The following is a 15588-nucleotide window of genomic DNA, read 5'->3' on the forward strand; positions in this document are numbered from 1 at the left end:
ACAGAGTGTCGTTAACACGTACCCGTGCCTGTGGCTTAGCATACATTGCCATGACATATCCAAGGTACCGGGGACCTAGTCCCCAGGCGGAGAGCGTCGCCGCCATGAAATCCCACGACACCCTGTCGAATGCCTTCTCAGCATCCAGGGAGAGCAGGAACCCCTTCTGGTTAGTGGTAGAGAGGACATGGTGCAGATTAAGCGCTTTGATGGTGTTATCCCGAGCCTCGCGGCCCGGGACAAAGCCAACCTGGTCTCTATGGATCCCTTTGGGTAGGAGCGGGAGTAGCCTGTTAGCCAGAATCTTCGCGAACAGCTTGACCGGGGTGACTTCTTAACCTCTATATGGTCATATTCTGGTGACCACATTTGGAGAATTCCCTTGCTTTCACTCTACCTGATATAAATGGAACAAAGATGAGAAAGTAAATGTCTGTAATTGGGCACAGAGAGCAGTAACATCCTGTCCAATTATACTCTTCTTTACTCAAAACTCAATATATATCTATAATTTACCTATTATTCCTAATGATGGATTTCTTTTTTTTTTTTTTCCCCCAAATCAGGTGATCAGAGGGAAGGGGAGGGTGAAGGTCTGACTTTGTGTCTGGAGGTAAAGGCCTGAGAGGGAGGGGTGGGAGGGAGTTTTTGAAAGGAAAAAAAAATGATTTGCAGCAAAGTTCTTATTACTGAAATAATATTTTGTGAATTCAAATGTTGATGGATTGGCTCTTTAAACGCCAAATTAACAAATGATATTCTAGATACAAGGATATAAAACAAACATTATACATGAGTAGCCGCCAGTATAGATTTGCAGCAATATCGGACAATAAACATACTCAGAGTATAAAAACATGTTTATCATGGTGAGCAGATAATGATACATTGCATATTAAACATGACATTGTGTAATCAGCTGAGACATTTGTATGTATAACAATCTCTCCCATCACACAAGGATCTCATGTCACCGGCTGATGTTTTTCTTCCAGGCTCCTTCTACTCAGCTATAGATGAGCAGAGTTCTGTATTAGAGGGAAATGTTTCCTGATGGTCACTCTTCACTCATCTAATGTGAAGATCATTCTAGAGGGAGATGTGAGAAGATTGTTTTCTGTGTAGAAAAGAAGATAGAAGGAAGAATGGGACAGACACTCAGGATGATGGAGGTTTTTGCAGCCTCTGTGTTCAGCCTCCTCAGCAGCTCCTGACAGCTGTAAGTGACCCCCGATAAGTGACAGTCCAGTGAGCAGATCGGGTCCCCGATGAAGATCGGGCAGCGTTCTATTTCAGATAAAAGTCGGTTTTCTATCTACCGGGGAAACACAACGAGAGAAGATTCTCCAACTACTCCATGATACTGAGTGGGCGTGTCTGATGTGTAACCAATAGCAGAGCGTGAGGCTTGTTGTGTACCGACCAATAGCAGTGTAGGAAGTTTAACTATATAATCCCAGAAGAGGTGAGTGGGGAGTTTATCTGTCCAATAGACTTTCTAGAACCATGACTGAGACTGAGAGCGCCCCAGCCGCCGCTCCTCCAGCGGAGCCCGCCGCCAAGAAGAAGCCGGCTAAGAAGGCGGCAGCCGGAGGAGCCAAGAAAGGCAGCAAGAAGCCGTCCGGTCCCAGCGTGTCCGAGCTCATCGTCACAGCCGTGGCCGCTTCCAAAGAGCGCAGCGGGGTCTCCCTGGCCGCCCTCAAGAAGCTCCTGGCCGCCTCAGGATACGATGTGGAGAAGAACAACAACCGCCTCAAGGTCGCCATCAGGGCGCTGGTGACTAAGGGGAGCCTCGTCCAGGTGAAAGGACATGGCGCCTCCGGATCCTTCAAGATCAACAAGAAGCAGCAAGAGGGCGACAAGGCCAAGAAAGCCCCCAAAAAGAAGCCAGCAGCTGCGGCCAAAAAGCCAGCCAAGTCCCCTAAGAAACCGGCGGCCAAGTCCCCCAAGAAGGCAGTAAAATCCCCCAAGAAGGCAGCCAGCAAAGCGGCCAAGAAACCGGCAAAGGCTGCAGCTGCCAAGAAGGTGACAAAGAGCCCCAAGAAGCCCAAAGCTGCAGCCAAGCCCAAAAAAGCCGCCAAGAGTCCGGCTAAGAAGGCGGCAAAACCCAAGGCAGCAGCCAAGCCCAAGAAGGCCGCTCCGAAGAAGAAATAAATCCAAGCAGCAGCCGGAGGACTCCTTCATCTACACCCCCCAAAGGCTCTTCTCAGAGCCACCCACCTCCTCCTAACAGAGCTCTACATACCGACCAGGAGCCTCATTATACCTCCTACCTCCACATCCTCATCACATTCTACACTGACTACTTACACCTCATCTTCTCACAGCCACCCTCCTACCTCCTCCTCACACATCGCAACCCTACACAATCCCCTCTATAGAACAATTCCATCATACATTCATACAGCGGGAGATCCGAACGCATCGTGTGTGCATCGATATCGGTTATGCAATTCCCGGTGTCACATCTAGAAAACGATCACTTGGCAGTTTTCTCTAAAAGCTCTCATTGGTAGACAAATGAAGCACAAGCAACCGATTGGTGCAGCGGGACATTTTCAAATTGGCCGCCAAAATCTCACAGCTTTGATTAATGTAACAGTTCCCTCCCAGAGGGGAGATTGGGAATAAATAAACTAATAATGGGAACAAAGGGGTTCCAGGGGAGTTCCCCGGATTCTCCCCAGCAATGATTTGTTTTCTATACAATATGGGATATATTCTTCCTTCCAGTCTCTCCATGTGTGCAGCCCCGGCCGGCTCTGATCTCCTCTCATTACACAGTGCTAGTAGAGGACATGACTGCCCCTTCCCTAGTGACACCCCCATGTGGACGCCGGTTTATTCCCCCAATATTTTCTCTTCAGCTGATCAATCACCACATCTCTATCTTTGCCAAGAGAAAACCGATAGAAGTATCTAGAAAAACTGATGAAATTATTGTTAGGTGTAAAAATGAGACACAGAAATGGTGGATGGGAAGTCAGTGTGTAGCTGTGTTCCCCTCCCCCTCTCTATCCGGGAATTATTGTATTGGGTTAGAGAAAAAGCAGAGGAGATTCTCCAAGTATAGATTGTTCATAAAAGGTATGAGTTGTTACTTTGTGATGGATTGATGATGGAAATAATTGCACTAATGAATAAATACCGAACCCCCCATCGAACTTTTGTACTTTTAAAGGCGAATTTTGCTTCTAGAAATATGTCTCCGACAAATCGGCTACAATTCTATCAGTTGAAAACTATTATCATTGAACGGATATAAAAGTAATACAGGGTCTAGATAAAAGGAGAAAGGAATGCAGCGAAGCTTCTCTCTTCAGTGGATAAGATGAGAATTTGCAGACTGGAGTTGGGAGAAGAAAAGAGAGGGAAGCGGAGATCTCCCCGGCGGGGTAAATTGGCTCGGTGTGATCATTGTACAAAAACTCATCACTAGAATTCTATTACAGCACGAGGAACCGATCCATACATTCATCTGAAAATAATTTTATATATATATAAATAAAAGTGTAATGCAAGTTGTTTGGATTCGCCCTGCATTCGGGGTAATAGATATATAGAGCTCTGTATATAGGAGGATGTGGTGGCTCTGAAAAGAGCCTTTGTGTTGGGATGATGGGAGTAGTAGTAGGGGTGGTGGTTCCGCTCCCCCTCTATGCCCTCTCTCCGCGGATGCGGCGTGCCAGCTGGATGTCTTTGGGCATGATGGTGACCCTCTTGGCGTGGATGGCGCACAGGTTGGTGTCCTCGAAGAGTCCGACGAGATAAGCCTCGGAAGCCTCTTGCAGAGCCATGACGGCGGAGCTCTGGAAGCGCAGGTCGGTCTTGAAGTCCTGGGCGATCTCTCGGACGAGGCGCTGGAAGGGCAGTTTGCGGATGAGCAGCTCGGTGGATTTCTGGTAGCGGCGGATCTCTCGGAGAGCCACGGTGCCGGGCCTGTAGCGGTGAGGCTTCTTGACTCCGCCGGTGGCCGGGGCGCTCTTGCGGGCGGCTTTGGTGGCCAGCTGCTTGCGGGGAGCTTTCCCTCCGGTGGACTTCCGGGCGGTCTGCTTGGTTCTCGCCATCTTTACTCAACTCTCTGCTGGAACAGTGAATGTGAATCATTGCCGCTCTGCGGAGCGATTTATACACTTCACTGCCTTCCGATTGGACAATTAAAGCACAGCCCTTTTCATGATTGGTTTACTTAAAAAAAGCGTCATTTTTAAAATGCCCGCCAAAATCTGCACGTTATCTTCGTAAGTAGAGTTGTCTTCTTTGTGTGGGATGGGGGAGGGGAGTTCCTCTACATCATACAAGCGCTCTCTATTACCAAAAAGAGAAAACATTCATCAGAAATATCTTTATATTCAAAGATTAGAGACTCCTTATAGATTTAGGAATTATAGACTGTGAGAATGGACTGGCGGTAGATCTCTACCTTTCTATATGATGGGAAATAAAGGATTCCATGTTTCATTATCAGATCTGTGTAGGATCATGGAACTGACCTCTATCAGACATGTAGCAGTTACAGATTTCCTCATATTAAAACTAGAATAAGAAAAAAGTGAAAGGACTGGTAGAAATCATGACACTGCCAGATATGTACAATGAATCAATAACACAAATATTTCATGTCTGAAGAAGCAGATCTGTCCCCTCTTAGAAACATTGTAAACATTTTGCTGGTTTCTAGTTACAAAGTAAATGAAATTCTCTTCGGAGTATTGAATGGCTGAGGATCCTTTCTATCAGTTTTCCTTCCTGCCAAATGAGAAAATATTCATCAGAAATATGATATAAAATAAAAAAGATCGGAGATTCCTAATCGGTGTAAGAATTAGAAGATCTGAGATTGGACAGTTTTTCTCCATAATACAGTAAAAGAGATGACAGAAAATCCTCCTCCGATCTCACTGATCTGATTATTCCGTTCTTAGTGAATAACAAGTAGAAAGTTGACTTGCACAGCTTGTTCCATCCAGCACAATTCTGTACTAACATGGAGGGACAGATCGCTGAGCAGACAATGAATCGTCCCCCCAGCATTGCCCTCCCTGCTCCGGGCAGATCTGGGATCAGTCGGTGTCATTGTTTCCAGATGGATCAGCGCTCAGGAAGTTTTCTATCAGAACCATTTGAATGAAATTGAACTAAACTGCTCCAATGTATTCTCTATGGAGGAGAAACACTGACACCTGCTGGTAAAAAGAGGAATGACTTCCGTGCGGGGATCTGTGAAGAGATACAATGTAATTTCATGGCTTCCTTTCCGAATCCATAGGAACAGAATAAAACGGATTAGTGTGTGCAGTTTGATAACAGAATTACAATTCATAGCTGAAGATCTGAGGAAATGGCATCCAGACTGCAAAATGTATCGGATTATTTTGCATGTTTTTTTTTTTTTTTTTGTGTCAGATAAAACCTTTAGAAGTCGGCAGATGAGGGATCGCTCGGTGCGATCATTATTTCTAGATGTCCCATGTGGATCAGTATTAAACCCTAACACCTGTTGCTGAATTCCCATTCCCCTTTCAATCAAATCCCTGTGTAATCATTATAATAGGTGTGCCGCTACTGCACCTTTCACACATAGATAGATAGATTTTCGGTATATCTATCTATCTATCTATCTATCTATCATCTTATGTGGATCTAAGATCGATCTGTAATGAATGATCCATTTGTCTATACGGTGGTACACCTCTAATTAAACAAGTAGGCTAAAAGATCTGATGGCTGAGAATGGGGCATGTTTGATCCAGGGTGTATTGCTGCAGAATAACACATTAACTGATACAGTGCAATGATGGGGTGAGATTGGTTGGTGTATGAGCACTGAGGGATGGAATTGGTGTGTACCCCTCTGGTTATGTGCAGCAGCTGTGCCGGGTCCTATCCCATTCTAATAGAAGATGATGAGAGATCCGGGATTCTGGAGACATAATACAATGTGTGACATCTCATCTGTTCCAGGACTCTGGGGGAACATGACTTGTGAGAGATCAGCAAAGGGTTCTAGATGTCCCAATCTATCTATGACCTGAAGGAACCCAGAGCCGAGCGTTCATTGTGGGGACTTTATATAGTAATCTGGATAGGAAGGTCACCCGTGAAAGGTGTTGGAACATCTGTTATAAACAGGAGGATGGATTGAGGGGAGAACTTTATATGCAGGAAGCGTTAATGGACTATGAAGTCTTCTCTGGTCAAAATATGTAATAAAAAGTCGGCTAAACGATTGTGATAATTATTGGGAAGGAAATGGATTTCTAGAAAATATTGGAAAACTGATAATTCTTCATAAGACAATTGTCTAAATGTTGGGGTGGCTAGAAGAATTTTAGTTTCCATATTGATGGAAAAAAAGGGGGAGGGCAGTTGTATGGACATTTGAGTGCGCTCACATCTCTGGTATTCTTCTTTCTTTTTTTCCGGTTGGGGTCATTTATCTAGGAGATCTGCACTCTACTAAAAGCTGGGAGGTATTATGTCTCGTTTTGGGTGGGGTAGGGGTGTTACAAATGCTGCATTTTATGGTATTTTTGCGATTTCTATGTACTTCATAATATATTATTTTATATATTCTTTTTTTATATTAGGATACTATTATATTTTATTCACTGAATGTGTCTGTGTATGTAGTGAGGACATTTATTTGGAGGATCCTGGGTGACGTCAGAGACATGACCTCACCAGTAATGATGATCAGGTAACATCCAATGGTCACCCAAAAGGAGTGAAATGTTGTTCTTTCTATTGAACAAAGAGCATCATCGAGCGGGAAATTCAAATCACGGAACTGCTGAGGATTGGATGATTGAGAGCACAGAGAGGCGGACTTATTGTGACGTCAGGACGCGCCCTCCTCCCACCCCTCCCCCTTATTCTCCATCAGGTCCGCCTATGCTGCATATAAAGCGAGGCTGGGTGCTTTTCCTTCACATTCGTCTGTTACACGAAGAGCTTGGAGATGTCTGGTCGCGGTAAAGGAGGAAAGGGTCTGGGGAAAGGAGGCGCTAAGCGCCACAGGAAGGTGCTCCGGGACAACATCCAGGGCATCACCAAACCCGCCATCCGACGTTTGGCCCGCAGAGGGGGTGTTAAGCGCATCTCCGGTCTCATCTATGAGGAGACCCGCGGAGTGCTCAAAGTTTTCCTGGAGAATGTCATCCGCGATGCCGTCACCTACACCGAGCACGCCAAGAGGAAGACCGTCACCGCCATGGATGTCGTCTATGCCCTAAAACGCCAGGGCCGCACTCTCTACGGATTCGGAGGCTAAACCCCAACATCCACCGCTTACCCACTTCACCCCAACAAAGGTCCTTCTCAGGGCCACCCACCTTCTCATACAAAGAGCTGTAACCATTTATTTCTCTTAGATCAACTTTTAGCACGTCGGAATGAAAGCTTTTTAGCTAAACACATATTAATCCGATTGTACAACTTTATTTTACTTGGAATACAACAGATCGAAGCGATCTAGTGTCTATATTCTCTCCGCTTACAATATCGTTAGATCACTTTATTCTTTTTCAGCTAGCTTGTTGAGACACCGATAAACCCCTTTCTTAGGCATTACTCCCAGTCACCTCACATTTCTTTATAGAAATATTCGGGGTGTGATAAGGGGACAATAAATATCGCTCAGTGACATTTCTAGATGATCATTACTCTATTTTCTCATCATAAAGACAGGTAGAAGTCATGTGACTGTCGTGTTCTGTGTATAGCGGTGGATTCCGAGCACTTGCAATAAAGGACATATTTTGGTCAGTAATAATCCGGTCACCCCTCTCTATTCTGATTGAAATTAAAGTGTTGATCTTTTTTTCCGATCAAAGTTCTCCTCTGCTGATCTCAGTATTCAGGGTCAGATTTGGCGGTATAAAAGAAATGGATTTTTGTGTAACGATTTACACAATTCAGGCGGGTGAAATTTGAAATATTGGCCAATCAGAGTTGTGGGAGATCCCACAGCCAGCCACTAATGTCTTTCCTATGAGGAGTACAAAGAAAGTGTGCGATCTCTCTCCTTTCTCAGAGTAGAGGTCACGTGTTCAGTGACTTTCTAATCTCTACAGCAGGGCGGACTCTGAAGTATAAAACAACAAAACGGACGTTTATCAATGTATGGATTATCGTTGTGGAATTGCACTGTGAAATAAAGGGGCCGTTGATGAAAGCTGCTGTATTATCGTGATGGTAGATGTGAGAGGATGGGAAGTGTAGAGAATTGTGGCGGGAAACATGAAGATTGAAGCAATCAGAACTGTGAGATGACAATGTATATTTGTGTTGCGGTGAGAGTGAAGGGGGGGGGGGGGGGGGGGTTCCTTTTCAGGTGAGAGAAGGATTGTTTATTTTTAGAATGATTTGTGATGAGAAGTAAAGGATGGAGGAGAATGAAGAGGAGTCCCTGTAATGAGAGGACATTGCTCTATAAAGGGACACTGAAAGCGTTCCAATATAAACATCTATCATCATTTCTTATTACTGCCACGTGTCATCCTAAGACATTGTTCCCCCCCATGGGGAATCACACCTTCTAGTCATAGTAAGTATTTTATTTCCTACGTGGAAAATAAATGCAATCTTTCATTGTTACAATCAGATCTCCGAATAACAATGCAGATGTATGCAGCTCTTTGTATGTAGATGTGGGTGGCTCTGAGAAGAGCCTTTGTTTGTGTTTGGTGAGGAGGGGGATGGGGAGATTGTTGGGGATTACTTGGTCTTGGCGGCCTTGTGGCTCTCGGTCTTCTTGGGCAGCAGCACGGCCTGGATGTTGGGCAGGACTCCTCCCTGGGCGATGGTGACGCCCCCGAGCAGCTTGTTGAGCTCCTCGTCGTTGCGGACAGCCAGCTGGAGGTGTCGGGGGATGATGCGGGTCTTCTTGTTGTCGCGGGCGGCGTTACCGGCCAGCTCGAGGATCTCAGCGGTGAGATACTCGAGGACGGCGGCCAGATAGACGGGAGCTCCGGCCCCGACCCGCTCGGCATAGTTACCCTTCCTGAGCAGGCGGTGAACACGACCGACTGGGAACTGCAGACCAGCCCGGGATGATCGGGTCTTGGCCTTAGCCCGAACCTTTCCTCCTTGTTTGCCACGGCCAGACATGATTCTGTGATATTGGAGCTCTCAAAGAGATGTGAATGGCTGTAGCCGCTCCCTTTCCTGTTATACTCTGAATGATATGACGTCTCGCCTTATGATTGGCCACGTTTGAAGTCAGCCAATGCTCTCTAGGTTTGTATCTAAACCAATCATTAACTGAGGAAAGAAAACATGACGTCACTGCCCATCACATGGCTGAGTCTTCCAATAGAAGAGTGAGGAGGATAGAGGCTCATTTGCATAGGACCGCCTATATAAGCAGCACATGAGGGCGGCGCCAGCACACTTTTCTCTTCTCAGAGCGGAGGAAACATTCTTCTTATCCCTTATCATGCCTGAACCAGCCAAGTCCGCCCCGGCGCCCAAGAAGGGCTCCAAGAAAGCCGTGACCAAGAGCCAGAAGAAGGACGGCAAGAAGCGGAGGAAGAGCAGGAAGGAGAGTTATGCCATCTACGTCTACAAGGTGCTCAAGCAGGTCCACCCCGACACCGGCATCTCCTCCAAGGCCATGAGCATCATGAACTCCTTCGTCAATGACATCTTCGAGCGCATCGCCGGCGAAGCTTCCCGCCTGGCTCATTACAACAAGCGCTCCACCATCACCTCCCGGGAGATACAGACCGCCGTCCGCCTCCTCCTGCCCGGAGAGCTGGCCAAGCACGCCGTCTCCGAGGGCACCAAGGCCGTCACCAAGTACACCAGCGCCAAGTAATACCCCTCCCCCACCCATCACCCCAACAACACACAAAGGCTCTTCTAAGAGCCACCCACATACTACACAACCGAGCTGTCATACAATCTTCATGTATCGTACAATGTATTACCTTTACAAGTTTTAGCTGTCCGGATAACAGAAAATGAACTCAAAATAACATCATTAATAATCTTGAGATGAGAAGTAGGTCGGTCAGACTGGAAGGGGAATGAATAAAACCTTCCTTCTAATCTCATCCTTCTTTATTGCAGAGATCGTCTCCCCTCTCTGGCTCTATACATTTCCTATTCCTCGCCTTGTACTGCACACACCCAACTGCTCTAATCACTTCTGCTACATTGTTACAATGAAAGATTCTCCGCAATCTCCCGCCTTACATTGTTCCTTTATCTGGGGAGATCGTGGAGCTTTTATTCCACAACACAATGGGGGATAGAAGCAAGAAAAGTGAAACATTGTATCTGCTCAGTCATCTCAGATCGGCTAATCCGACACTGAATATTATTCATAGAAAATATCACTCTTTCCGGGACGGTCCCTTCAATTCCAGGAAATATGTAGAAATATTGTTGTTTTGATTTTGCACTGTTATTAGATGTTTGCTATAATAGAGATCTATGAAAAGTCTACGGAACAAATGTTTTCTGGGCTGAAAACCGAGAAAAATCTCCAAAAATTATTTGGATTCCTCCTAAAGACATCGCTGACCAATGAAGGCTGATCATGAAACCGCTCACAATTCTGATTGGCTCAGATCTGAATTAGCCATTTTCAAATCTTCCCGCCTGAATTGTGAAAAACGTTACAGACAAATAATCAGTCCCATTATAACACCAAATACCACTGAGATCATCAGATGAGACATTTATCAGAGAAATATCTTTAACACTTTATTTGTAGGCAGATTAGTACGGAATAAACAGAAATGAAATTGGAAGATTATTGAATAATGTAAAACATTTCCATATGTTCTCAGGATCGCAATCTTCGGTGTCTAAATATACAATCAGATCTCATACACATGTATGTCCGGCTCCTTCTTAGATATAAGTGGGTGGCTCTGAGAAGATCCGTTAGGCTTGGTAACAGGAAAAAAAAAAAAAAAAAGAAAGGGTTTACTTGGCGGGCTTGTGGCAGTAATATTCGAGGATTTTACCGCTTTGGTGGAAAAATTTGAAGCTGAAAACCGACACAAGTGACGTCATTTGGAGGAAGATGAACAGATCTATGAATAGAACTTCTACAATGTCGGCTTTAGCGGTATAATGCGGCTGAATCTTCCTAACGGCCAGTTAAATTATGGCGGAAGATTTAAATATAGCAACTCGGAGCCATCATAAGCGTGGTCTATTAATAGCAAAGAGGGGAAATCTGGAATACAATGTGTTCTGACATTGGAGCTCTATGTAGGTGTTCATGGTTTTGGTTGGAGGAGTTTAGCGGTGAGTAGACGATCAGCATAGAAAAGATTGGAATGAAAATAGATGAGAGAATGATGTCCTGTGATCACATTTCCCCCTCATTACTATTCACCTGTATTACAAGTCTGAGTGCGATAAGAAGACAAAGTGTTTGCTTTTAGAGTGCCCTTTACCTGACAGTAATAATACAATTTATCACATTGATCAAATCTATCCTTATTGAAGAATAGGAATAAAAACTGCGTATGAACGGCTCTTTGTACAGAGACGGGGGTGACACGTTTGTGATGCTACGATTAATATATATATATATAGTCAGAATAATTTCTATATATGCTATATTTTTTGCAGAGATCATCTCCACTTTCTGGCCACTTCCTATTAATCTCCTTGTACTGCACACACCGAAGTGTTGTACCTGGAATGTCCACAAGGTGGCAGGGCTTACTAAACTTTGATGCCTCACTCAAATATTGTTACAATAACAGATTCTCAACAATCTCCCGCCATAAAATTGTTACTTTGTATTTGGGAAGATCGTGGAGCTCTTAACTCGCAACACAATGGGAAATAGAAGCAAGAAAAACAAAACATTGTATCTACTCGGTCAGCCCAGTCAAATCTTTGTCTATTTGTATCTATTTAAAGAATCAGCAACAGATCAATGTACAAAGCTAAATCCATGAGCTGCCTGATAGGTAAATGACACAAATATGTACAAAGTATCTGCTACATACAAATCTGATTACAATAATATCACCTCGGATAACAGTCCTTTATATAAGTTAGAAGTAGAAAATTTTTCACGGAAATGTTTAGCTCATTTATTGGTGAAGTTACATACAATCTACAATCCTGCACCCCCCTTCGCTCCATAACTTCTGAACATCGCATAACCTCTGAGCTGGACAACGAATGTCATTAAAGTATCTGGGAACAAGGCTGGACAAATACAAAGTGCTCTTTTTTAAAATGTATTATTATTTATGTTTTTTTTTTTGTTAGGGTTTTAAGTGCTACAGAGTAAATATAGACATTTGAATTTAGTCAACTAGAGCAATAAAATCCCTGAAAAGCACAAGGAAAGAGATTAATAACCTGAAAATTATACAAACCCCCCCCCCCCCACACACACACACACACACACACACACACACAAATGTGTCCAAAGATCAAGTTTGCACCTTTAGAGCAGGTTCACCCACCAAACAATGAAATCTTTAACAAGTGGTGTTGCTGCTCAAATAATGTCTATAAACTAACACATTATTGGTTCAAACAGTATATTGCTGCTAGCATTAACCACTTAATAGAGATGGCCTTGTGGTTCACCCGGCAGTCGGTTTGCAGCAAATTTTGCTTGTTCGCTACCCGCCAAATTTGCGAACACATGGCGTAGTTTGCGGCTGCCATATTTGTTTACATTGGGGAGAACTTTGACCCATGACACAGCCATCAGGTGGAACAGGACAGCTAATTGAAACATTTCAGCACATGGACAGTCCCCCTACCCTATAAATAGCCCTTACCTGGCGGCCATTTCACGTTCCTCTTTTTGCCAGTGTAGGGAGAGGTCTGCTGTGCTCATAAGGGAGAATTTTCTAGACACATAGCACTGTGAAGATCCACAAAAGTCCTTTTCAGGGCTGGTATTTCCGTATAGGCCTTCTACAGTCTCTTTTCAGGTTAGGGACATGTATCCAGTGGTTGCTTTAGGGGCAGTTAGAGATCGGCTGCAGTCACACAGATCGCTATGTTAATGTCCACATTAGTCCTTTTCAGGGCTGGTATATCGGTAAAAGGTCCAGTCTTTCTTCAGTATAGGGACAGGTTATCCAGTCTATGCTGTAGCGGCAGATAGAGATCGTCATCTGCAGTGACACAAATCGCTCTGTTAATGTCCACAAAAGTCATTTAAAGTGCTGCAATGTCGGTATAGGGTCTATTACAGTCTCTTTAGTATTGGGGCAGGTATCCAGTCTGTGCTGTAGGGGCAGTTAGAGATCGTCAGCAGTGACACAAATTGCTCTGTTAATGTCCACAAAAGTCATTTAAAGGGCTGCATTTTTTTTGGTATTGCTGTGCAGTGCAGTACCTTTTGATATCATATTTTCTATTCCGCTATTCAATCTACACCCTTGGGGTAAAAAGAATTAAATTGCGGCATAGTCTGTACCGGTACGTGTGAGATACACCTTTCCAATTTTTGGGGTGCATCTTCCACCGCCAGGGATTGCAGGGTGCTTCAGTTTGCCTCCTGTTCCGAACTGCTCCTACTCCTCATCCTGCCTTTAGGGTACAAAAAATAGTAATTGGGGCCTAGTCTGGGTCTGTATGTGTGAGATAGATACACCTTTTGATATAATATTTTCTATTCCGCTATTCAATCTACACCCTTGGAGTAAAAAGAATTAAATTGTGGCATAGTCTGTATCGGTACGTGTAAGATACACCTTCCAAATTTTTGGAGTGCATCTTCCACCGCCGAGGATTGCAGGGTGCTTCAGTTTGCCTCCTGTTCCGAACTCCTCCTACTCCTCATCCTCATCCTGCCTTTAGGGTACAAAAAATAGTAATTGGGGCCTAGTCTGGGTCTGTACGTGTGAGATAGATACACCTTTTGATATCATATTTTCTATTCCGCTATTCAATCTACACCCTTTGGGGTAAAAATAATTAAATTGCGGCATTGTCTGTATCGGTAAGTGTGAGATACACCTTTCCAAGTTTTGGAGCGCATCTTCCACTGCCGAGGATTGCAGGGTGCTTCAGTTTGCCTCCTGCCTGTTCCGAACTCCTCCTACTCCTCATCCTGCCTTTAGGGTACAAAAAATAGTAATCGGGGCCTAGTCTGGGTCTGTACGTGTGTGATAGATACACCTTTTGATATCATATTTTCTATTCCGCTATTCAATCTACACCCTTGGGGTAAAAATAATTAAATTGCGGCATAGTCTGTATCGGTACGTGTGTGATACACGTTTCCAATTTTTTTGGAGCACATCTTACACCGCCGAGGGTTGCAGGGTGCTTCAGTTTGCCTCCTGCCTGTTCCGAAACTCCTCCTACTCCTCATCCTGCCTTTAAGGTACAAAAAATAGTAATTGGGGCCTAGTCTGGGTCTGTACGTGTGAGATAGATACACCTTTTGATATCAAATTTTCTATTCCGCTATTCAATCTACACCCTTGGAGTAAAAAGAATTAAATTGTGGCATAGTCTGTATCGGTACGTGTAGGATACACCTTCCAAATTTTTGGGGTGCATCTTCCACCGCCGAGGATTGCAGGGTGCTTCAGTTTGCCTCCTGTTCCGAACTCCTCCTACTCCTCATCCTCATCCTGCCTTTAGGGTACAAAAAATAGTAATCGGGGCCTAGTCTGGGTCTGTACGTGTGAGATAGATACGCCTTTTGATATCATATTTTCTATTCCGCTATTCAATCTACACCCTTGGGGTAAAAAGAATTAAATTGTGGCATAGTCTGTATCGGTACGTGTGAGATACACCTTTCCAATTTTTGGGGCGCATCTTACACCGCCAAGGATTGCAGGGTGCTTCAGTGTGCCTCCTGCCTGTTCCAAACTCCTCCTACTCCTCATCCTGCCTTTAGGGTACAAAAAATAGTAATTGGGGCCTAGTCTGGGTCTGTACGTGTGAGATAGATACACCTTTTGATACCAAATTTTCTTAAATTTTTAGTGAAATCGGTGCGTGGTCCGACCACGTTATAGAACCAATAGTGGCTTCTGTGACCAATTGTAAGGTGTGTTTATCGGTCAGAAAGAGGTCAATTCGAGAGTAAGACTGTTGAGGGTGGGAGAAAAAAGTGTAGTCCCGTTCATCACCATGTAAGCACCTCCAGGGATCATACATGTCCTCATTTGTCAGAAGGGCAGCAAGGGCTGAGGGTCTGCGATTTATAGGGTTGGAGGTGTCTAAATGAATATCTACAATATCATTAAAATCGCCACAAAGAAGAATTGGATCTGATCTGAATGGTGCCAATTTGGCAAATAGGAGAGAGTAAAATTTATTTTGGGATGTGTTGGGGGCGTACACATTTACTAGGGTCATCCGAGAGTGTCCAAAGGTAGCGGATAAAATTAAGTATCTACCTTCGGGGTCAATTTCACAATGGTGTAGTGCAAACGTGATGGAGTCTCGTATGCCGATCATTACCCCTCTTTTTTTCTTTGGGGCGTTGGCAAAGAAGCAGTGAGGGAATTGTTTGTGAGAGCATTTTGGAGGGTTGGATTGTAGAAAGTGTGTTTCTTGTACACAAATAACATGTGCTTGAGAGGATAGGGCTTCCTTCCATAAGAGGTGTCTTTTAAATGGGGA

General features: G+C 44.4%; 5 protein-coding genes across 5 annotated transcripts; 3 read left to right on the top strand and 2 right to left on the bottom strand.

Moving 5' to 3' along the window:
* Positions 1-1506: 1506 nt before the first annotated feature.
* On the top strand, positions 1507-2154 carry LOC309543952 (uncharacterized protein; the record flags this gene model as incomplete). The annotated part of the gene is made up of 1 exon (XM_082276358.1): positions 1507-2154. One exon carries the CDS (start codon positions 1507-1509, stop codon positions 2152-2154), a length of 648 nt encoding a protein of 215 aa, XP_082132484.1.
* A 1502-nt stretch (positions 2155-3656) lies between these two features.
* On the bottom strand, positions 3657-4067 carry LOC309543958 (histone H3.2; the record flags this gene model as incomplete). The annotated part of the gene is made up of 1 exon (XM_082276364.1): positions 3657-4067. One exon carries the CDS (start codon positions 4065-4067, stop codon positions 3657-3659), a length of 411 nt encoding a protein of 136 aa, XP_082132490.1.
* A 2894-nt stretch (positions 4068-6961) lies between these two features.
* Positions 6962-7273, top strand: LOC309543953 (histone H4; the record flags this gene model as incomplete). Its single annotated transcript, XM_082276359.1, has 1 exon — positions 6962-7273. One exon carries the CDS (start codon positions 6962-6964, stop codon positions 7271-7273), a length of 312 nt encoding a protein of 103 aa, XP_082132485.1.
* Positions 7274-8718: 1445 nt separating this feature from the next.
* Positions 8719-9111, bottom strand: LOC309543955 (histone H2A type 1-like; the record flags this gene model as incomplete). The annotated part of the gene is made up of 1 exon (XM_082276361.1): positions 8719-9111. One exon carries the CDS (start codon positions 9109-9111, stop codon positions 8719-8721), a length of 393 nt encoding a protein of 130 aa, XP_082132487.1.
* A 328-nt stretch (positions 9112-9439) lies between these two features.
* LOC309543954 (histone H2B 1.1) lies at positions 9440-9820 on the top strand (the record flags this gene model as incomplete). The annotated part of the gene is made up of 1 exon (XM_082276360.1): positions 9440-9820. The coding sequence occupies one exon, from the start codon at positions 9440-9442 to the stop codon at positions 9818-9820; it is 381 nt and encodes a 126-aa protein (XP_082132486.1).
* Positions 9821-15588: the final 5768 nt, after the last annotated feature.

This window comes from Pelophylax lessonae, assembly GCF_965119305.1.
Source record: "Pelophylax lessonae genome assembly, contig: HAP1_SCAFFOLD_529, whole genome shotgun sequence".
Taxonomy (NCBI): domain Eukaryota; kingdom Metazoa; phylum Chordata; class Amphibia; order Anura; family Ranidae; genus Pelophylax; species Pelophylax lessonae.